Source organism: Callionymus lyra, chromosome 14, assembly GCF_982586985.1.
Source record: "Callionymus lyra chromosome 14, fCalLyr1.hap1.1, whole genome shotgun sequence".
NCBI classification, from domain to species: domain Eukaryota; kingdom Metazoa; phylum Chordata; class Actinopteri; order Syngnathiformes; family Callionymidae; genus Callionymus; species Callionymus lyra.
In genome coordinates this window covers 2,197,828-2,222,514 of record NC_141831.1, presented here as the reverse complement: position 1 = coordinate 2,222,514, position 24,687 = coordinate 2,197,828, and the positions used below count along the sequence as shown (strand labels likewise).

At 41.5% G+C, this 24,687-nt stretch overlaps 1 protein-coding gene across 1 annotated transcript in view; it reads right to left on the bottom strand.

Moving 5' to 3' along the window:
- Positions 1 to 24,243, bottom strand: part of mcama (melanoma cell adhesion molecule a) — a 50,699-nt gene extending 26,456 nt beyond the window's left edge. Inside the window, exons 1-2 of the mRNA XM_087807990.1 lie at positions 24,158 to 24,243; positions 23,907 to 24,032 (exon numbers count right to left, since the gene is read on the bottom strand). Coding sequence (XP_087664116.1) covers positions 23,907 to 23,970 — 64 coding nt within the window. The 5' untranslated portion in view covers positions 23,971 to 24,032; positions 24,158 to 24,243. The remainder of the gene's footprint in view (positions 1 to 23,906; positions 24,033 to 24,157) is intronic.
- Between the last annotated feature and the right edge of the window lie 444 nt (positions 24,244 to 24,687).

Genomic DNA, 24,687 nt, shown 5'->3' with positions numbered 1-24,687 from the left:
CTCCAGTGTCGCTCAGGAGCCACAGGACAGCTCATTAAAGGTCAGCAGGCTAAATACTGTGTGTACAGGAGAGGAGGCCCCGGAGCTTCAACCTCACACAACTGTTTAGGGAGAGGGTCTGACGCCAGATTGTTACGCTTTCATAATCCAATTACAATATTTGGGTTGTTGACCTGAGTCAGCTAGTGTGTATTGTCAAGAATCTGTTGATATATTACGTATCACGATGGATACAATATACACTGATAGTGTAGTAACAAGTATATATGTGTAGTATTGTCCAGTACTTGACTCTGGTGTTGTGATAGTGTAGTAACAAGTATATACGTGTAGTATTGTCCAGTACTTGACTCTGACGTGTGATAGTGTAGTAACAAGTATATACGTGTAGTATTGTCCAGTACTTGACTCTGAAGTGTGATAGTGTAGTAACAAGCATATATGTGTAGTATTGCCCAGTACTTGACTCTGACGTGTGATAGTGTAGTAACAAGTATATATGTGTAGTATTGTCCAGTACTTGACTCTGGTGTTGTGAAAGTTTAGTAACAAGTATATACATGTAGTACTGTCCATTTCTTGATTCTGGTGTTGTGATAGTGTAATAACAAGTATATATGTGTAGTATTGTCCAGTACTTGACTCTGACGTGTGATAGTGTAGTAACAAGTATATATGTGTAGTATTGTCCAGTACTTGACTCTGGTGTTGTGATAGTGTAGTAACAAGTATATACGTGTAGTATTGTCCAGTACTTGACTCTGACGTGTGATAGTGTAGTAACAAGTATATACGTGTAGTATTGTCCAGTACTTGACTCTGACGTGTGATAGTGTAGTAACAAGTATATACGTGTAGTATTGTCCAGTACTTGACTCTGAAGTGTGATAGTGTAGTAACAAGCATATATGTGTAGTATTGCCCAGTACTTGACTCTGACGTGTGATAGTGTAGTAACAAGTATATATGTGTAGTATTGTCCAGTACTTGACTCTGGTGTTGTGAAAGTTTAGTAACAAGTATATACATGTAGTACTGTCCATTTCTTGATTCTGGTGTTGTGATAGTGTAGTAACAAGTATATATGTGTAGTATTGTCCAGTACTTGACTCTGACGTGTGATAGTGTAGTAACAAGTATATATGTGTAGTATTGTCCAGTACTTGACTCTGGTGTTGTGATAGTGTAGTAACAAGTATATATGTGTAGTATTGTCCAGTACTTGACTCTGGTGTTGTGATAGTGTAGTAACAAGCATATATGTGTAGTATTGCCCAGTACTTGACTCTGGTGTTGTGATAGTGTAGTAACAAGTATATACATGTAGTACTGTCCATTTCTTGACTCTGGTGTTGTGAAAGTTTAGTAACAAGTATATATGTGTAGTATTGTCCAGTACTTGACTCTGGTGTTGTGATAGTGTAGTAACAAGTATATATTTGTAGTATTGTCCAGTACTTGACTCTGGTGTTGTGATAGTTTAGTAACAAGTATATATGTGTAGTATTGTCCAGTACTTGACTCTGGTGTTGTGATAGTGTAGTAACAAGTATATATTTGTAGTATTGTCCAGTACTTGACTCTGGTGTTTTGATAGTGTAGTAACAAGTATATATGTGTAGTATTGTCCAGTACTTGACTCTGGTGTTGTAGTATTTACAGACCACATGACTCTTGATGAAGTCTTAACTACTTTTGTTTGTTTTCACACCAAAATATGTCCAAACATCAGCTTTAAAAGCTGCTGGACTCACTGTATCCTCTCGTCCTCAGTCATCGCCGGTGTCTTATTCTTCCGAGGTAATAACTGCTGCCATCTAGAGGCAAACTGTTAGTTGTACATTTTAAGAATGTGTTGTTTAATATCGATACAGTATCATAATACAATGTATATATCAATATTTTCTTCCAGCGACCCCAGTAGTTCACGACCGCAGACGAGATAAGTCGTGATATGAATATATTTACTCTGAGGAGATGTTTTCCTCCCATGCTGTCGAGCCCTCATTTCCCTGATGAATTATTGAGAGTAAATATTTCTTTCTAAGTGAAAAAAAACTACTGACATGAAGGTTAAACGATCGACATCAGATATGAACGTCACGCCAATGAGCAAAACAAGCGCACCCTCGTAAACCAGAAACCCTCCAGACCTGAGTCCACTTCTGTTCGGTTTCCATTCCAAACACTAATCATGGTTTAATGACGTAATTAGATTTCCTTCCACTGAACAGATTTAGCCAATTTTGGTCAACAAATGAACCTCGAGTTCGGAACCAGCTCTAACCTACAAAAGCGTTGTATAAATAAAGATGTGCGAGGATTCGAGCGCAAACATCGACCACAGGGGTCATGTGATGACGTCGGTGCATCCAGATCTTCTATATTAAAATGTGTGAGAGACACGCCGTGGATGTGAGACACCAGGACTCGGTTGTTATGCCGTCACTATAAATAGAAGAACCTTTTTTTTCCCAATCAAACCTGTGACGACAGCGGACCGACTCGCTGCTGGACTCCAACAAAGAGCTTATTGTGCCGACAGAGGTGGACATCATCGCAGCATCACTGAGGCTTCAGACCAGCAGAGAGAATATCATTGTAAGGCCTTTAATATTTCATGTTTTAGGATCTTTACGTCGGCTTTTAACACGACGTAGACCAGCTGAGGTTCGACGGTTTAAGTTCCATTACTCTTGATTGAAAGTCTTCTATGAAGTGATAAGATCATGACTTGATAGTATTTTTGGGGATTAGCGGTCTGTTAAAAAACCTTATTTCAATATCAAAAAGTTTTCACTGAAATGTTCATAAAGCGACAACAAAAGATTCATTTGGGTTGTGTTTACTCGTATGGCTTCTAACCGCTGCTGCTCAGGCAGTGAAGTTTGTTAAAAAACGATGAAAACACGTCGTCACATATAAAAAAAAGTAACTCCTGTGACAACATGTGTAGTGCTTGATCCTGAGATAAGAGTTCGGGCGACTCAAGGTGAAGGTTTGATGCCAAAGCTACATTTTTCTGCCGTGAGCGAACACAAGCCTAGAATCATGAGCGGTTTTATTGATTTTACAGTGAGGTATTATTGATTTTACGGTGGAGGTTTGCACTCCCTCAACACTTTTCTAGTTAGGTTTTAACCGTGAGCTACTTTTCTTTTGTCACCTCCAACTGCAAGACGAACAAACATCGAGGAGAACGGTAAAGATGAAGAAAATGAGGAAACTCTTTGCGATCTTGCCTCATGAACATTGAATCTAATGAGCAGTAAATATGACACTTCTGTGGAGAGCCAGACGTGTTTTGTGCGTCAGTATCAGCAGCGTTCAAGCAGCTCCACACAAAGACCTGCCTGTGCACTTGTCTTTCATCCCGTCCTGTCAGGAGGGAGTTGTCGGTCAAATGTGCCACACCTAATTCACCAGGATCAAAATGGCGAGACCACAGCTCCTCCAAAATCCCCCACAGAGAAGCCTAATGCGCTCAAAGAGAATAGTGGAGTGATCACAGGTGCACCGCTGTGTTAATGAGCAGGACCGGCTACTGCCCGGCAACTGGCGCTTCAAAACAAACGCACAACTGCGAGGTTCAAACGCACAACTGAATAATGAGCTCGGTGCCCGAACAAGACCGAACCCTGAAGAAGCTTCTCATTGCTGACAAAAAAACATTGTTTAATGCTGAGTGAGTGTAGGAGTCGTTATCTTATGTGTAACAATGGTCTTTGTCGAGAGGAAACACACAACATATGTAAGTAAGTAAGTAATTTGTATTTATATAGCGCTTTTCTAGCCCAGGGTCACAAAGCGCTTAAACAATCAAAACAATACTCATAAAATATATACTTTAAAGGTCAAGATAATACTGATAACAAAGGGGTTGCAGAAAATCAAGGGAAAGCCTGAACAAATAAAAAGGTTTTAAGATGTTTCTTAAAGGAGTCAGTAGATCATCAAATGAACACGACAAATGTATTTATCTCCTACTTCAAAGTTGATGCTTACATTTGTTGTAAAGTTATTATCTGTAGATTTAAAGTGTCTGTGAACATAAAGACTGAGGACAAAGAGACGCACAGAACAGGAAGGTCGGCGGATCTTTTTGTGTGTTCCTGAAAGTGTGTGATTCCCATCAGAGCCAAAAAAAACCTGAGCTGGAGTTGCCGGGGAAACCTCAAGACACAGGAAATAAAGGAAGGAGTCAAGATTCGGTACGAGATAATCCCTCTGCACATCAATGTTTTGTCTGGTTAATAAGTAGAAGGTTTGTTTGGGCAGCTTTGAAGCGGCCGTACAGCTGGATGACGAACAACTATTTGCAGTCAGGCGGCCGGAACAGTGGCAGGTCGGGGGGAGGAACCTCCGACAATAAAACAAGGAGGATGTTTCTTATCCTGCAGGAGCGACGGCCTTCCAGTGATTACAGCTCAGGAACGTCTCACCAGTTAACTCGAGCTTTACTGGTTCTGGTTTGTTTACTGTTGAACCTGCTTCCGAAAATCGTATCAATCTTTACACTCTTTTTCCTCGAAACTCTAAACATGACCCGAGGAAACCAGATTATGTTAAAGCATGTCCTCGTGTGGATCCTTGGAGGGTCTCACTTATCTGTGTGAAGTCTTCAGGGTCACCTGAGGGCGCTCGCTCTGCTCCCGGAGTTCAAAGACGTGGATGCTGGTTAATTGATTTCAAAGACGCACAGGAAGGAAGCCAAACCCACGCTTACAGCGGTTCCTCAGAGGTCACCTGGAACCTCGTGAGAATCCTCCACACCATCAACACTCTTGAGCCGTGAGGTTTCACACAAACCAACAATGTGGATCACGTCAGATGTAAAGATGCCCTCAGGTTGTTCAGGCTCTAAATATTAATATATATAAATATTATTATGTCAAAACTCAGATTTCCAGCTGGTCTTAACATCCTGCGTCTGACTGACGGAACACCTTCAGCTTCTATCCTCGTGATGACACTGAACTCTACATCCTGAGTCTTGCTGATAACCTGGGCTGATGTTGGCATGTAAACACTCGCCGCACAGTATCGACACGGCCGACGGATCTTAAAAACCCACTTATTTTCACAACAAACTTGTCCTGTATTTCACGTCAAAACACGGTCCAAATACTTTCCCCCGGAGACGAAGTCATTTCCACACACAAAGATGCATCTGTGTCCCGGACTGAGCGGCTCGACGCCTCCGTCTTATCTTGATCTGCAGCCTGGGAGACTCGGGTTCTCAGGGACCGGCAGACAATATCCACGACTTGTTTTATTCACTGACGCTTGCCAAGACCTTGAGCCGAGCCTGTGGTTTTGACTGGCTTCCCAGTGGTCCGGTGGCACTGTGTCCCGCTGGGCCTGCTGGATAAAGGAGGTGGGGGTACACGTTGACACAAGCAGCTGGCCACAATGGGAACGTGGCCCCCATTCCCATAGTCTGGAAGCGGCGGGGAGGGCCTGGCGACACCTGTGGGCTGAACGTTTGTCCAAGGTTTTTCTGGAAGAAGCAGTAGCACAGGAGGAGGGCCAGCAGCGGTATGTGGGTGTAAGTGGGCGGGTGATGGGGGGACGGTATCACGCGACCACACACAATGAAATTTCAACGGCACCTGTGCCAAGTCAAAGCCTCAAATCCCTGTGACTTCTGTACTTGAGGCTCACACCCTCTATCAACCTGGGATCTCAATCCCGGAGCCTCTGTCGTGACAGAAGATGTCGTCTGAGTGACGATGGTGGTTCTGAACCAACACTGAGGCGTCTCCACTTCAGCACGTTCTCTCACGGCATAGCTTAGCGTTTACACGTTAGATTCAGTTATACGTGTTTGTGTGTTACTGATACTCTGGCGTGAACCCACTCATACTAACCTTGTACACCTTCTTGGGTTTTAGACGCCTGGTGTAAATATTGAGATACAAATTCCTTTTGTCCAACAACAACCATAACATTCCATAAAGAAACTTCTCACAACTGATGGTACAACTGTTACAAACGAGTAGCGTGACCCCGATTACCCCTAACATGAGTTAGTAGGTGATCAGCAGAACCTGATTCTCAGAGAAAGAACTCTTAGAGTCAACATTAAAGCTGCGCCTCACGCCATGTCCACTGTGCCAGCGAGCTGTGCGGGAACACGATGGACGGACGCTCAGTATTTCAGTGATGCTTCTTCAACGAGAGGAATGAGGAAGATGATGTTTGTTTTTCTGATGCGGTCTTGTCTGACCCAGATGTTTCGCCGGGCTCTTATTTAAAGTCAAGCAACATGGGACCTGAACCACTTATGGTTCTCGACCACAGAAAGCCTCGGGAAGACAAGAGAGAGTCTGAGAAACACTGGAAGAAAATGTGAGTCGCTTTACCGCATAATTACGAAAGACTGTTTAGTCAGAAGGTAAGACTTTCGAGAATTTCTTAGTCATGACAGGAACAACAAGATCGGCAATGCTTTGGGGGAATATATGCTTCTAAATCAGTTTTCAGCAAGAAAAACCCACAGATTCTTCTCGGTAACTAAAACTGAACTACTCTGCTTCGACCCTCATTTATTGTTTCTTTTCCTAAATGAGAACGAGTTCTATCGGTTTGTATCCATGACAGTTCGATCCAAAGAAAACTGTTGCCTATTCATGACTAATAAAGGTGCTGCTGTGTAAAAAGATGTTTCTGCTGAAACAAGCATGAATGAAGACGGACTGACAGGCCAGCTCAGGAAAACTCTCCGCCTACAACCGTCTCTTTGATTAGGCGGTTGATCTTTTAACAGCCTCCAATATCAGGGCTGCAGGAGTGCAGAGGATTTGATATTTAAGCATCTCTTTATCCACTACCTTTTGAAATGTCAAGTTCAAAGATCTGGTTTGAACCGCCTTGATCTCTGAGCTCAGACGACCTGCTGCATTAGCGTCATCTCTGGAGGAAGCTTTGAGGAGAGTCTTGGATTGTTATTAACGTTGATGATGTTAACTCTGAACACTCTTTGATGTCTGGTTGCGAGCCACGACGTTCTCTCACGGAAATCACAGAAGTATCTTTGGTTGAGGAAAATGAGGGATTTCTTGTCGCGTTGATTACTTTAATTAAATTAGCCATTAGTCGTCAGAGAGTCATCCTGGAGCCAGAGGAGCTTCCATGCAGCTCGTCCATCACAATTATGTCTCCTTGTTGTACTGTAGGATTTAGCTTTCACATAGAAGTATAATTTCATTCTACTGTACAAGGTTTTGCTCTTGAACATCGTTAAAGTTCACTGCAGAGGTGTTCATGGTTCCAAACTTCAGAAGAGTTTATAATGCATCATAGAAGCATGACTGTGTCCTGCTAGAGGAACATCTAACTCTTTTATAACACAGGGTCCAAGGAGAGTCCAGAGTACGTTCAAGAAGAAACTGAATTCACTTTTAAAAAGCAACTCCTACGAAAGAACATTCAACCATGTTATGAAATATCAACACATGTCCTCATGTTAACTTCCTGTAGGTCAAAATAATGTTATTGATACATGGTTTCATTTTAATTCTCTCCATCCAAGCCAGAGCCGTTATAGTTCATCAATCAGTGAATTGATCAGATGTGTGATTACATTTTTACACACAAAAACAATACAAAAAAACCCAAAGAAAAACAACTAACACCAATACATACAATGACGGGCCATAAAAAAAATCAGCACTTGGATAAAACTTTATTAACACTTCACAAGTTGCCACACTGGGTCTGTTCACACTATGTGTACAGAGTTAGTCGACTGACTACTAGTTATGCTGATATACCAGGTTATTCCATCGATGGATGTTTTTTTCCCACCACCACAGAATCCAACCCTGAACCCTTGAGAGAACATTTGGTAACTGCTGAAGAAGCTGCCAGTAAAATATTAATGCAACATTGGATGGAAAATGAAAAGATCTTGTAATCAATGCTAACAAACAGTCCAGTGAAATTATACAGTGTGTGACCTATTTTATGTATTATTTTGTTGGCACCGTCTTCGAGACAGTGAGCGAGACCCACAATCTACTGGAACTCTAGATGTAGTTCAATGTTTTCCCTGCAGTGGTCAGCAGTTTTCATGTGATCACCACCATCACTGACCTTGAGATGGATCTAAACTGACCAAGAGATGTTTCTCCCAAAACACCATCGATATGATCAAAACTTCAGTCTTGAAGGCGCTCGTGGGTTTGGCGCAGAAGGATATTTCTCTCTCTGGATCCTGAAATAGCGACCAGTGTTGTATTAACCTCACAACACCAGTGATAAGATTTCACAAGAGTGAATAAGAAAAACTCCCTGCTGAGATTAGCGAGGAATTTGAACCTATAAAGTTTCAACTGTCAGGAAGACGGACGTTCATGACGAGTCGTTATCATATAAAGACCTTAATATTTTCATAAGTCATTCCTTGCTTTTGTGAAGCTCTGAGTCTCAAAAGTGACTCGTGATGGAAAACGTGGCTGTTGAGACACAAACACTAATGCATTTAAACACTGTGACTTGTTATTGTTCTTACTATAGATGATTATAGACGATTGATTGACTACTGTTGGTGTTTAAACTGTGACCATAAGGTACTTATAGAATGAAAACCAAATGAATATTCTCAAATCACTTGTTCAGTTTTATATAATGTATGTACATCTGAGTCATTTTCTCAGATATTATAAAATGTAAAATATGTATTTGAGGGGTTTATAGCACTAAATCAACCAGCCCTAACAGATAACTATTCATAATAAACCTTGTGGTAAAATGTTTCAGAGATGAGCCAAAAATATATTTAATCCCAACTAGACCACACTAACAGATGCTAAGTTTAAAAGCAACTTCCTGTTGACGACAGATCCTGGTCTAATTCCCCGATCATTTGTTCGTTTCCTTCCTCGATGTCTTCCACAAGCAAGCGGTTGTTGTCGGGCCTGTCGATACCAGTGTTCCTGCCTCCACTGAGCAGCAGATGCCAACCTGGCTGGAGGTGGAGGAAGCCCACGGTGGCGTGACTTCTACGACGCTTCGGGGGGTTTCGCATAATCACAGGTTTGCTGCTCGTCAGCATTACGAGGCGTTTTGTTGGTTTAAACGACGTCGTTCGTCTGTTTTTAAAAGAAGATTGTAAAAGAATACGGATGGTTCGAACTCAACTTAAAGTGGCATCTCTTCATGAAACGTGGCTCTGTGTGGGGTCTGTTCTGTCAATATAAACACAGGTCACAGCATATGTTGTCGCTGAAACACTAATCCACCTCCACTGGTGCCTCTTAGTTCCACTGATACCATAATCAACACTGGCGTTTACACAGGATGAGCTGCTGTTTATGTGAGTTAGTGCTGATTGTTCCTACATTATTATGCAGGAATGATCTTATTCACGTATGAACAATGTTTCATATGAAACTAAAATACAAGTGTCGTTCTTGAAACGACCGAGAAGCAAGGATTCAAACAGTAGCACAAAGGAAGTCTGTAAAATGATCACATGACAACGAGGCCTTCACATAATGTAGATACAAATCTTATAGGGTGAAGAAAGGTGACGAGTTCATTGTTTTATGGAGCAGGCAAGTCAAACTAAACTAAACTACAACTAAACCCATGCAAAAGGGGCCAGAAATGCAAACTCAGACCTCAATTGATATTATCACATCAGTTACTGGCATTCTTTGATAGAAGGAAATCTAAACTCGAAGTGATCTCAGTCTGTCTTGTGGTTAACCTGAAGAAAAATAAACCTTCACTTCTGACTCAATACTGAGTCCTTTTTGATTCATATCTTCATATATCTGTTCATATATTGCAAGTACATTTACTCAAACTGCATTTTACCCGATTTCAATTTTAGAAAAGTCGTACTATTTCTTTGAAACCATCAAGATGGCTGATGATATAACGTCTGATGCTTTTCAAACTCATTTTGAATTTCATTCCAGCCTTGAGTTCGATCCTGTGTCGCAGGAAAACTGCAGCGACTTCATCTCAGTTCCTTGAGACCGTAAACACGACTGCATCATCTCACCAGCTCAGATGATCAACCGACATTTGCGTCCACCTTCAGGGAAACTTCTGATGAACCAAAAACCAACTGAGATAGAAGAACTAATATCCTTGAGCTTAAAGTCAAGACAACCTGCACAGGCCTCAGAGATCATTCCTGACCTGAATCTTCATTTCCTGCACCAGTAAAGTACGACGCCACAACAACAGTACGCTTTTTAAAGGACCATTAACAGGTTTAACCAAATCCTTCACTCTTTCATCAAAGGAGAAAATAAGCCGTTGCCCTATTTACTCCCGTCTGCTGCGAACCCCTCGATATGATGATGCAACACAAGAACATTCATGAATATATACGGTGGAGCTTGTTTGCTTTTGATGATGCAACGTGTGTTCAAAAAGAGATGTGCAATATTTAGACTTTTTTTTTTTCAACAATACATCATTATTTATGACGTCTTGAATTATCTACACAGGTTCCATCTTTGATATAAAAAGGAATAACGTTAATAGTCTGTTTAGTTTGAATTAATTATGGATTTAAATGTTCATTATTCTGAACTCCCATTTGTCAACACACTCCTGATGCTAATAAACCTTCATCTGTCGGAGATGATGGTTTAAAGTTTGAAGCGTTGACTTGTTTTAATTCTTAAATGATGGTCCCTGCAGGGCAGATTCCACAGACTCAACTGGAGCTGCTCGCCGTCTCGTGTTACGTCTTTCATCCGCTCGTCTTCAAAAGACACCGCTCGTGTCTGGCGGCCAATAAGTTGCACCAAAAAGGCAAACTCGGCACTGTTGCTCCTGAATAAATCCTGTCTTTGCGTCAGATCCTTATCTGGGAACAAAGCCTGCTATCATGTTCCATGTCAAGAGATGTGACACCTGCCCACCGAGCCAAGGATGTGTCGGTGCGTGGAGCAACATCTTCTTCAAGAAAACTGTTATATTCCAATAATGGCTGTTGAAACTCAGTCTTAGTCTTTATGTCAAGTTTTGGACCAGATCATAGTCCAACAAACCACTATGTTATGTTATTATCCTTGTGTTTGTCCATCTGACTGTTGCTGAAACTGAAGAATGGATTTCAACAAATGTTCAAGGAAAGTGAAAAACAATTGGATTCAATTACATTTTAATGTAGAGTTCATTCACTTTTACGGGTATTTACTAATCCTTGCTTGCTTTGCTCCTCGCTAACAGGAAAAATATTACATGAATATTATAAAAAGATAATATTCTGTAAGATAAACCAAGATAGATGTGACGGATTATAGAATCCCTAGATAAACTAGAATAAACTTGAATAAACTTGAATAAACGCTGCTGAGCTATTGTTATTCTTTTCATCCCGGCTTGAGTCCAGGAATATACTCTTTATGGTCATGGTTGTTGTTTAACTGTTGTTTCAAGCTCATGTCTCTCAGTTTTTCTAATCGTATCCTGTCTCCAATACTTCAAATACTTTTACATTTCAACAGAAAATACACATTTTTTCATGTTCTATGAAGGTGTTTATGAACATATGTGGATGTAAATGTTTACATTTCTTGTCATTGTTATGTCTTTTTGGGCATTTGTGTTATTGTTGTGTGGATATAATAATAAACATGGATTTTAGTCAAAATAAATGTCTTTTTTTCCATAATGTTTTCTAATAAATCAGTCAAATTCCTGTGAATGAAAGTTCAACAAGCAATTTCCTGAGTGGAGGAGAAACGCAGCAGGTCATTATTAAAGTCACTGTCTCTCGCCGACGGGACACTTCAGAGGAACGACCAGACTGGAAATAATGTCAATGAATTCTCGTGTCCGATCAACAGTTGCGGTTGGAATTCCTCCAGCGGCTCGTTTTCCGCCTCTTGTACGACTCCTTAGAGACACTTAGACAAAGATCTCTCTCGGGGACGCAGCCAAACAAATGCCCTGCAACCACTAAGTGACTCTGACAAGCAGATAAAAATAATTAGTGGCTGAAACAACAGATCGGGGGGAGAAGAGATGATATCTGAAGATCTGGACCGATGGTTGACCCGCGGGAGCGTCGCCGACACAACACTCTCCGTTTGTAAAACGGAATTTATGTGAAATTTACAGCCGTATAATTGCACATCGTATTTCTTCTGCTGGATGATGACATCTTTTATGAAGACCAACAGTTCACAAACAGCTTTAAACACAGACAGTAGTCACACCATAACTGCAGTTGTCGGCTCAGCTCCTGAGGATCTCGTGCACGGAGACGCAACAACGCGCCCAGATGTACGGCGTCTCCCCGGCGTGGCTCAGCCCATTAGCACCAGTCACTAACAGCACGGAGGATGCTTTGGTTAGCCTCGGGGTCGTCATGAATATTCACGAGCACATGTAGCTGCTGTACGCACACTTGTCTTCTCGCCATCAAAGTCGGCCAAGTTGAAGCCGCTTCATTTTCATTCGCCGACAGATGCCAGGGTACACGGGGGTGACGGGAGACTGGTGGGCGGAGAGCCAAACTGGTTTTCGCAAAGTTCTCTTGCAGTATTTGTGTAGATAACAATGTTTTTCAAACACACAACTGAAAGGTAATGGTTGGCACTATTGGAACACAATTAGTAACATGTGGTGTCAGAAAAATTGACATATACATCTATATTTTTTCACGTTAAAGTATCGATATTCCACTTATATCGAGTGTTTTTATTTTAAATGAACATGATAATGTTCTCGCCGTTTGTTAGTTTTTGTGTTGCAATTAATCTTCCGTTATTACATCCTTATTACATGCAGGAAGAAGAATAAAATCAGTTCTGTTCATTCAAAAGAGAGTCAAACATCAGAGTCAAGACATCACTTAAATTTAGCGATTACTTCTGAATATTATTCAACTATCAAAATATATCCAATCTTACCGTGAGCTGTTCACTGCACTGGCCAAAGAACACCTTCTGGGCTCATTTGTAAAAGATTTTGACATTTTTGGGACAAACTGAACTTATTAGAGTAATGATGGCAACTCTCTGTACTTATGACTATAAGATTGACCAATAAGTCTGTATCAACCTGAATTCCAATTTTCTTTCTATTTCAAAACACAACTAATGGTCTAAACCGCATTATTAAGGCAAGAATAATCCACTAAGTTACCATGAAAAGACTCGGGCGTGAATTAAAAACCATTTCAGGTGACTATATTTTGAATGAAGAAAGTTTTGTCAGAGATACAGGTCCCTACTTTAAGAAACTAGAATATAAGACATGTTTTCAGTTATTAGTTCATAATTCTGCACGTGTTTATTCCTAGTTTTAATGCCTTCAGTGAGAATCAATGGTGTAAATAATCATTGAATTGAATGACAAGGTGTGTCCAAACTTTTGGCCTGTACTGTTTATCTATAGAATCGTATCTTATTAAAATATATAATAAAGATGCTGTTGTATCGTGAGCTGAATATACCATATGTTACGGTGAGATCAGTGTATGGCTACAGCATTAATGTGATGAAGACTCAGTAATTATATGAGAGTTTCTTGAGATATAAACACGACCCCCCTTCTTCCTCAAACCCAGGAAAAACTTGAATTTCCGACTTGTTATCTGCCATGATATCACCTGGAAACCTAATCCCCACGATGAGCTGAATGGTAAGTATTTCTGGCAGCTTCTTGACCTTCTCCAGGTGAAGCCGGACGCACCGCCGGGCCTGACAGTTTGACACGACAAAAGATATCAGGGGATTTGGCATTCCTGGGGACAATGACGGGCTCTGAGGCCATGCCTTAAGCAAACAACAAAGACAAGTCGGTTGCATCTCCATTGTTGTCGGATGAAACGGATCTCATATCAATTACCAAGACGTGTCTGCGAGACACAACCGATGACAGAGTCCAGCGTCAGGTTTCACGCAGGAAGAAATCCCCTCAGGATTGGAAGAAAAATCTGGTGTTTTCTCTCGACGGCAGTCGGGGGATCATCCTTCAGCCTGTTATTACAAGTAATAACTCAACTGTGTCCTTGATTAATGGCTGTTAATTATGCTGCTGAGGGTTTCCAGGCGTGGAGTGACTCGACGTGAAACAGTTGAGAAGAATGGAGGTGAAGTCAGGCTGCAGATGACCCCAGAAACATCATTGATGGAGATATTATAACAACATTAACTACTTGAGTGTTTGACTGTTTAGTTTTTCCACTAATGAAACTAATGAAATCTGCTCATCAAGAACATTATTAATCATAAGAAAAACAGCTTAAAGGCAAATTGTATGTCAGCCTGAAGAACTGGTGTAAATTAAGAAATGGTTCCAAATGTTTTCCAAGGTTGACTCATCCTGAACTTGATGGTCAAGTTAACATGAACCTTCAACGACACAACATTATTAAGTGATTGTAGGCAACAATTGTAAAGGGTTCCCTTCCTTGTCTTGTAAAAAGTTGTGCAACGATTATGTTTTCCTAACCTCCGGGTATAAATCTCCACTTTCCACCTGAGAAGACAGGAAGGTCTTATTTTAAAGGAGATAATATATGATCCAGGTCTGACCTGGAGGCGATGGCTCTTATCTATGGAAGTACACACATGAACCAAGCATTCCTCCACAAGTAAAACTTATTCTTTGACGTGACCTCAGTAGACACGACCTAATAAACACTATAAGAATCAACACAACGATTCCCAACCCTAGTCAGCTGTCAGTCGGTGGGAAGTGTTCGGCAGAAATCTAACTTTAGGTTTGAAAATCTGTCGCGGATCCGCCCTTTAACAAGTTAATTCCACCTCTAATCCGATTCTGCAGTTTGTCCAGTGGTGAGTAAATATTCCCAGGCTCTGACTCAAAAATGTGTATAGGGGGCATGAGAGAGGTGTATGTGACGACAGAGACTTGGGGGGGAAAAAGGCGCGAAGGTGGTATTTGGTTTCACCGTAACGTGATCCCAGGACTCCAAAAGCCCAGATTATTCCCCCTCACCACTGAAAAGTGTCCTGTGCGATGGATGGAGCGTCAGATGTGCGCAGCTGCTGCTTAATCTCTGTTTGCAGACCGTAGACGTATGGAAGTGGGAAGAAAAGGAAGTGGTGGCGACTCAACGTTGGGGGTACTCAGGGGGGTTTTGTCTCTCACACTGGCAGGGATGGGACCGATGCCAAGTCTTGGGTACTGGCCCAAGAGAGTACCATGTGTCCCACAGATGGACCCTGAAATTATGAAGGGGTTGTCATGTGCAGATGGCGGATTCTGCCTGTTTAGAGAGAAAGTGTCATGTGATGAATATAAGATTTTATAAACGTGGGTTTGATTAAATGAACGATATAAAATACTGCATCATGGTTGAATACACATTGAATACAGCAGAACATATGAATTAAGTACTGGTACTAGTTTCCATGCGGGGGTGTTGGAGCACCTCGGGGTCAAATGACTTGCTGAAGGACAAGTTGACACTTTTTGGAAGAGCCTGGGATTCACGCGACGACCTTATGGTAACTTGACGGTCGATGTATCTCAAACAAAGACATGAGCAGAAATGTGGTTTCAAACTAATTAGATTAGCACTTGATGACAATACATATTCTCAAATCCTCACATTCTGATTATAAAAGCCGTTTTAAAAACGACGCAGCTTCCTTCAGTCGCCCCAAAGTATCAGAAAGTAAAACAAGAACGTTCACTTATTTGATTCTCTTTGGTACATCTATTTGTCTATCTATATTTAAGTTCCTTCATGGTAATGATGGTGTTTATGGAACACGTCTCAGGAATGCTTCCTTTTGTGGAAACGCTCGTCAAAGGGCAGCAGATGCAGGAGGGAGTGGTCGTGATGGAAGTGACCCCCAAACATAGCTGACATTGTATTGATATACTGAACGTAGATTTCATTATTACTCCTAAAACTCAAATAAGAGCTGTTTTAGTTGCTCAATTCTATCCATTCAAACACTAGTATTCATTAATAGTAATATTTCCTGTTAGTGGACAATGTTATTGTGGCAGCAAACAAAAGAACATGGTCTGAAGTGTAACTTACTTTGTCCGAGTCATGTGTATAAGAGGAGGCTCTGCTTCACGTCTCTGGCAGATGAACCATCACTAAATAAGGTCTAACAGAATAAGGCCGTTGTTATGAGTATTAATGAGGGAAACTGACAGTGTCTTTGTATAATACACGCCGTCAATAAAGCCCAGAAGACCGAGTCTCTGCTGACATCGAGCTGTCTACATTGTATTTACATGTTCAGGGTTGATTGACAGGAGTGAAGACGTGTTAAGAGCGTCTGAGCTGGTGCAGACAGTTGAGACCACCAAGGACCTGTAACGTCTTCTTCAGGGGATTCTCCGTCCACGACCTCCAAAGGGCCCTCGAGCTGCACCGAGATCATGTGTCGCTCCTCGTCTCTATCTCTTGGGGGACGTCAGCAAACAACTGCTTCCCACTGACAAGTCTCGCTCTCATCAACCCCCTGAACACCCCTCACGGACCCCGGCCCAAGAATTTACATATCAACATTTCTTTCATTGGCGCTGAGGGTGGGGAAGAACTCGGAGAATGAACTTGTCTATTTCGAGTCCGACATGCCGGACAAAGGATGGGCCGTTGTTGACGAGCGTTTTTAAAGATTCCACCATTTAAACCTTTAATGAATCCATAGAGTCGCGTCACAGTGAACTGCTCTCGGAGCATCTGTTGGAGCTGATGCTGATTTATTCTAGTGCAGCTATTTATCAGCAGCAGACTCCGGTGGAGATTTGTCATGTTGTACCTTCAGCACTGACAGGGCTTGAAAAAACAAATAAGAGGATGTTCATACAAGTGTGTCCAGATGTTCGTCGGATCTGTCAACGAGGCTCGAGGGGAGTTGAATAAAAAGGTTGAATAAAAAGGCATCTTAATCATTAAACTAAAGACCAGAAAAAGACTCTTCATTTTTGTTATTCAACAACGACTAAAATAATTTCTAAACTATTAAATATCAATGAATTTGCACTTTTTCACTTGTTGTCTCTGGTTTCTTGGAAGAAACAGTATTAACAAAACTTAATGGTACTTTTATGTATGTGACTTGATCGTTACCCAGTCATTCTTAAAATATAGTGCAGGCGCCTGAAATTATGAAGAAACCTGAACAATCCTCCGTACCAGGGCTGGGTATCGAACCTTCGTTACGGAAACGTTAAGGTAGTATTAGTAGAAGTTTTTTTTACCCATGATTGATCAAACAAATGTCTGGGTATTTCTGTAAATAAAACAAATAAGTGAAAAAAGCAGTGACCACCAGATTGATTTATCACTTTTTAGCAATTGTTATTATTCGTTATTGATTTCTTTCCGTAAGAAAACAGCTTGAAGAGGACATTAACCAAAGCTGAAAAAATTAAACTTAAGATATGTACTATTGGTATCGAAATGAATGTATGATAGGTAGGATGACCAACAAAATGATAAGGAAGGTGTCATTTTTGAACTCAGGTAATCTACTTGTTTAGCCTTAAAAGCTAATATGATTTTAAGAAGAGTTGATTTAGATATTCATTGTCTACCATAAAAACATGATTTCACTTGGGATACTACAACTGTATCAAAGTATATTTAATTAATGTAGCAAAGGTGTTCAACAATAGTATCAGCCTGACCAACACCGTGCTGGAGCTTTAACATGTAAGAGTATATTTTTTGTTTAATTAGAAATCTTCGAAGAAGACCACCCAATGTGATGTACGTAAATATATATTATGATTTATGCTCGAAATTATCAGATTACTTTGACACTGATAAGAACTAACACTATCTGCAGCACAAAACAAGTGGTAGATCCAATGTGCGGCCCAAAAGAAGCATAAATACATAGTACACAGTTACATAATACATAGTACTCATCAAACCTTCATGAAAACTACGGAAATATTATTTTCCCCCAAAAAATAAACCCAGGAGCCTTTTCCAGAATGAAAACAAGCCTAAACGTGGGGCAGAAGATCGTGTTCCTGATCTTCAACAACAGTGTGTGATAAGAACTCTTCAGGGTTAGTAGCTACATTCCTTTCCTTGATTGGATTTGTCTCGTCTCTGACTCCCACAGCGAGTCCACACCACTGTGAACATCCACTGGAAATCTATTTCTTTCTATAAACTGAGCGGCTCCAACTGCACAGACCATCTCAACTAAAAACTAAAACAGTGTGGTCGATAGAGAAGCCACGGGAGAAACTCCCTCCCGGGAGTGCAGGGATCAGACTTCAGAAGCAGCTGCTGGATCTAACATCTCCAGCTTCAACCCCATGACTGCACACATGCGAGACCCTTGAAAACACTTCAGTTTAGGCTTAAGGCAGCGTGTCAGCTCTTCTGCTGCCAGCGCCACAGCTTTGATTTTCCAAAAAACATGCCTTGGATCTTCTTTTAAAGCACACAACAAAAGAAGCATGTAGATGCAAACAAACTGGATTTTTGGTGTTGACTTGTATCTGCACACTTGACAGCAACTAAACATCAAATAGAATAAAAGAGTATTTGCTTTAGGTCCTGTCACTCATGGTTCTGGAGGAAAACAACAAAAGCAAACTTGGTTACTCGACTGAAGCGTGAAACACCTCGCTTTTTTTTTAATTTGCTTTCTTATCTAAAGTTACATTTGTTTAAAATACATTGTTTTTATCAAACTCACGTTGATCACATTCAAATATCAACGTGTGTAATGTATGTCAGACGCAAAAACATGCCTCACGATTCCTCAAATTCTAATGACAAGGTAGATAATACAACATATTATACTCACAAAGATCGTAGTTGTTTAAGAAACCTGTAGGCTTACTTTACCGTCCTAGTAAATACAAAGATACCTTGAGATTCTAATGCCTTATTCATTGTTTTATTTTGTATAGTTAAACCAAACATTACCAGCTAGTACAGGACTTTAAATGTATGATCATGTGTTATTGTTCTTCTTGTTGTTTTACAAACATAATCAGTATGTTTTATTACTTACTTTAATTATACACATTTGTCATTTTATCTGACACCAGAGCCACAACAGTAGCTGTGCTGAAAGAACCCAAAACAGTTGAACATTTGTAGAAAAAACGTTGAATACCTTCAGCAGGTTGTTGAGTAAAGACTCTATTTAATGTATCTTTCATTGTGCTACAGGATTCAGTTTTTGACAGGCAGGAAACCACCAATGTATGTTTAACACATCAGTCACTGTGACTCCACTGACAACACAACAGGCTTCAAGACACCAACATGGAGTCAAGACTCTGCATGTTTCTCTCCATTAAAATGTTATTTTTAGTTGAAATGTTTGAAGCCTCGCACGACTTTTGACGTGTGTCACTACATTAAAAGACACTCAAAGACTTTTTTGACCCAAACCGAGCTTTTTTTATTGACCATAACCGTTTTTTACGACTCCGGCAGCATCTGTTTTATAAATCAACGGTGGACGTCCAGCTCACTCTGCTGCTCTCATTACACAAATGTGAGCCAAACAACTGAAACGTTCTGTCATGAATCAGCTAATCGGAGAAGATAGAAAGCGCTGATGTCATCAGGTCGGATCTTATCTTAAATATACCTTCGACTGAGACGGCGTTACAATACCACGGGGATCAAACGGCGCACTCTCTTTAATGAAAACAATGAGCCACTACATTAGATTACATGGCTGTCGGAGCCAGCGATCACTCAAGATAATCCCACACCAGCAACTGCTGCCAACAGCTGCACGCTTCCTGCCGCGGGCGGACGAACCTTCCGAGGCACGAAGACCCTCCGCGGCACGAAGACCCTCCGCGGCACGAAGACCCTCTGAGGCACGAAGACCCTCCGCGGCACGAAGACCCTCCGAGGCACGAAGACCCTCTGAGGCACGAAGACCCTCCGCGGCACGAAGACCCTCCGAGGCACGAAGACCCTCTGAGGCACGAAGACCCTCCGCGGCACGAAGACCCTCCGCGGCACGAAGACCCTCTGAGGCACGAAGACCCTCCGCGGCACGAAGACCCTCCGAGGCACGAAGACCCTCTGAGGCACGAAGACCCTCCGCGGCACGAAGACCCTCCGAGGCACGAAGACCCTCTGAGGCACGAAGACCCTCCGCGGCACGAAGACCCTCCGCGGCACGAAGACCCTCCGAGGCATGAAGACCCTCCGCGGCACGAAGACCCTCCGCGGCACGAAGACCCTCCGCGGCACGAAGACCCTCCGAGGCACGAAGACCCTCCGAGGCACGAAGACCCTCCGAGGCACGAAGACCCTCCGAGGCACGAAGACCCTCCGAGGCACGAAGACCCTCTGAAGCACGAAGACCCTTCGATCATCCAGACACATGGACAAGTCTTACGCTCGGAGGCTCCGAGGGCTTGAAGGATTTCCAGACAATTACGAGGAGTATTTGAAACGGTGTAATAATGACTGATTGAAAGAGTCTTTCCAAAAATAAATTCTTGTGGAGATTAAGAAGGAAATAATCCAAAAGAAAGACTAATCTGCTCATTCATTCTCGGCTGCTGTGATAAGTTAGTAAAAGAAAGACGTTGTATCTGCTGGTTTAGAAGAATTTCACCTCATTCTTTGACTTCATTCAAAGTTTGTTTTGGCAGAATCGTTGCGAGAATATAAAACCTCGCTGAGATAAAGTAAATAATTTATTTCACTCTCTGCTTGATCGATAATTCAAAGATAAATCATGGCAACAATTCTGTTAAATATTAAAGTAGACAAAACCTTCATAAAACAGTATTAAAGTAATACAACAAGAAACTAAAGGATTGTGATTTTCAGCCAATGAGGGTCAAAAAAAAACTACCTTCAACATTGTGTTTCTCCTCAAAGGTATTTTTAGTGTCCGTGCACACCTGGATACTGACTTGAGTCCTTTGACAGCAACACGCCTTAAAGCAGCTGAAATCTTCTTAACAAGATCTTTCTACCAGTGCGACTAGGGCTTAAAGAAATTGTTAAGACACTTATCGCATTTATTTTATACTTACATTAAAAGTAGTAATGGCATTAATCCATCTATGTGTTGCAATTAAACCTCCGGCCGCTAGATGGCAGCAATACTTACTTCCTCTGCGGCTAGAGTAAGGGGGAATTTTGTGAGATGACTGAGGATGAGAGGATGCAATCGACTGTAGCAGCTTTAAAAGCTGGTGTTTGGACATATTTGGGTTTCAACACCAATTGCCTAAGTAATGACTGTCAAGAGTCGAGTGGTCTGTAAATTCTGCTACACCGGAGTACTCTGAAAACACCGGAGTACTCTGACAACACCGGAGTACTTTGACAACACCGGAGTACTTTGACAACACAGTAGTTCTCTGAAAACACCGGAGTACTCTGAAAACAGAGTACTCCGGTGTTTTCAGAGAACTACGGTGTTGTCAAAGTACTCCGGTGTTAGTACTCTGACAGCACCAGAGTACTCTGACAACACCAGAGTACTCTGACAGCACCAGAGTACTCTGACAACACCAGAGTACTCTGACAACACTGGAGTACTTTGACAACACCAGAGTACTCTTACAGCATCAGAGTACTCTGACAGCACCAGAGTACTCTTACAGCATCAGAGTACTCTGACAGCACCAGAGTACTCTTACAGCATCAGAGTACTCTGACAGCACCAGAGTACTCTTACAGCATCAGAGTACTCTGACAGCACCAGAGTACTCTTACAGCATCAGAGTACTCTGACAGCACCAGAGTACTCTTACAGCATCAGAGTACTCTGACAGCACCAGAGTACTCTTACAGCATCAGAGTACTCTGACAGCACCAGAGTACTCTGACAGCATCAGAGTATTCTGACAGCACCAGAGTACTTAGCTCTACTCCACATCTGTAAGAGATGAAACAATACCTTCTTAATATCTTGTGCTGAAGTTGATAAAATAGCAAGTCACAGGCCAAAGAAGCTTTAAGACTTAAAGAGTCAGAGAATTATCCGTAAGCAAAGTTTTCCAACAATTAACTTTCCGTCAGCTTCTTGGCGTCCGTAAATCACATCTGGACTTAATCTGTCAAACATATTTTAATTGTATAATGACACATTGCATGAGAGACCGAGGATTTAACTAAGCTTTGGAAACACTCGGAGTGTTACTTGTCATAAAGCTGCGTGGACTGAGCTCGTCCTTTGTGTCCACAGTGTTGAGGAAATGTCACCATAAAAGCTGCGCCGCGGCTCTGATCTACTGCCGGACCTCTCTGGTCCTGGTCCATCACACTGATGAATGATGGATCGATAAGTGTGTTCATCACATCAGACCAGGGCTGACGTTTGGACGTGGTCTTGATCAGGACGGACTCGACTCCCCGCGGAAGATGCTTTTAGCCCCAGATTGTGTCGGAGTAAGTGGTCCTCAAGACCCATTAGGGAGGAGGCCGGTTTGAAGCTGCTTTAGTGGCTCGTTACGGGGGCCGGGGTCTCTATTGGTGGTCAATGAACTAATCCAAAAACAGACAGCTTTACTCCGTCTCCCGAGGAGGTAGCGGCGAGATGAGGATTAAATGGCGGTAACCCAATTAAGACAAGGCTGATAGAGTAAAAAACAGGGATTTAAGGGCAAAAGAAGGATAAGGTCAGGGTGCAGTGAGTGTTGTCCTGTTGTGAGATGTTGCGAGGACAAGACGGGCGGTTAGGATGTGCTTGAACGAAGTACAGTAGAGGACGTGTATGAATTGATGTTTAAATAGAATAAAAAATATGATATGATCTAACAGGAAGTTGAAAGGATAACAAAATAAACACTTACCAGGCAGAAGTTGTTCACCAAAGATGTCAATAATGAGCATTAATGACTGTATTTCTGTTGATGTTAATAAAAATAATGGTTGAGATGAACCTCAAAAACTAAAGCCTGTTGTCTACAGTGTACACGGGTGTGGCTCTGAATCCTCAACGATGTTGTCTCTCAGGAGAATCTTCTATCACAAATAAAATAAAAGACAAATATCTTTTTTTTACCAGGTTTTGCCAAATGTTGATTGTGGTCGTTTCAAGTCGTATCTACATTAACCATCATAATCTTCTTTTTGTCACTCAAGCGTCGAGTAACTCATCAGATGTTCTACTCAGTAGTTGTTATTAAAACTATCCACTTAAACGGATCGGAACGTTCCAGACGGTTTTAACGTCAGGATGATCGTCTCCATCAGTACACGGAAGGAAAACCTGATCCTACGACTCAGAGCCCGGTCACAAGACGTTCCTTCAAGAACCTCGCGGAGGAGAACAGTTGGAACATCTAGTACCATGTTCAGTAAAAAACATTTGACTCATTCATCATCTCTGTTGAAGAAACTACTTCTTAAATACAAATTACTTACTTACTTAATTATATTTGCCGATGAACTACAATTAAAGTTTAACATTTAAAGGCTGTTCTTTGTCAAAAATACATTATTGTATCAACATTAGGAGCCAAACAACAACTGTGTGTACTTATGTATTTTATTATATTGCTGTTTTTAGAATTTATCAATGTTGAAGACCAATATTGGGAAATAATTTTAATTTATTTACATTTATTAATCCTCTCAGTTACTTACTACAAATTTACTCATTTGTCAGTTTTTTTTTTAATATTTGTATTTAAACTACTTAGTAAAAAAAAACAATTATATTCTTAAAAAACGTTTTTAATGCCATATAAACGACTTGTGTGTTATTTTTAAAGCGAAAACAAGAGTTTCACCAACATGCTAATAATTGACGGTTAGCGTTAATTAGCTTTTAAACTGGAGCTAATTAGCTGTTAGCATTTTAACATGTAAAATGTGCTTTAAAAAGTTTAAAAAACGCTTTAAAATCTCTTTAATTTCTCTCGCAGAAGTTGCAGGTGATGCTGGGATGAGGTGCGCGTTCGAAAGTCGCGAGTATTTGCGAGAATAAAGTTAATTTGACGAGAGAACTCAGTTCAGCTCCACTCACCGCAGACGAGGAGCAACACCTGGAGCAGCAGCGGGGACAGAAGCGCGCTCGGCGGGGAAGTCATGGCGGCGCTGCTCGTCGTATCCACACCCGAAACAAAGTGAGGAGAAGCGGCGAGAAGTTCAGCTGCAGGAGGAGGAGAGGAGGAGAGAAGAGGAGGAGAGAAGAGGAGGAGGAGGAGAGACACGAGGGGAGGAGGGGCCAATTAGAGTGTGGCGGGACCAAACACGAGTGTCTGAACCGCTGCTCACTTTCCTGGTCTTGTCCTGGACGAGCTGAGCTAAAGGGCTGAGACACCGACACCCGCGGACCACGTGCGCGTGTTGTCGCCTCGACACGATCCGTTGAGAAATGACAAGAGTTTCGGACGGTGTTCGCTGCTGCTCTTCTGCCGGCCACCAGGGGGGAGTAGAAACAACACCTGAGATAATAATGAACTTTTTTTTAATTAAGGAACCATTTCTTGTCAATGTACGTATGTATTACAATACTTTCAAACATTACAACACCGTACAAGTACTGGACAATACTACACATATATACTTGTTACTACACTATCACAACACCAGAGTCAAGTACTGGACAATACTACACATATATACTTGTTACTACACTATCACAACACCAGAGTCAAGTACTGGACAATACTACACATATATAATTGTTACTACACTAACACAACACCAGAGTCAAGTACTGGACAATACTACACATATATACTTGTTACTACACTAACACAACACCAGAGTCCAGTACTGGACAATACTACACATATATACTT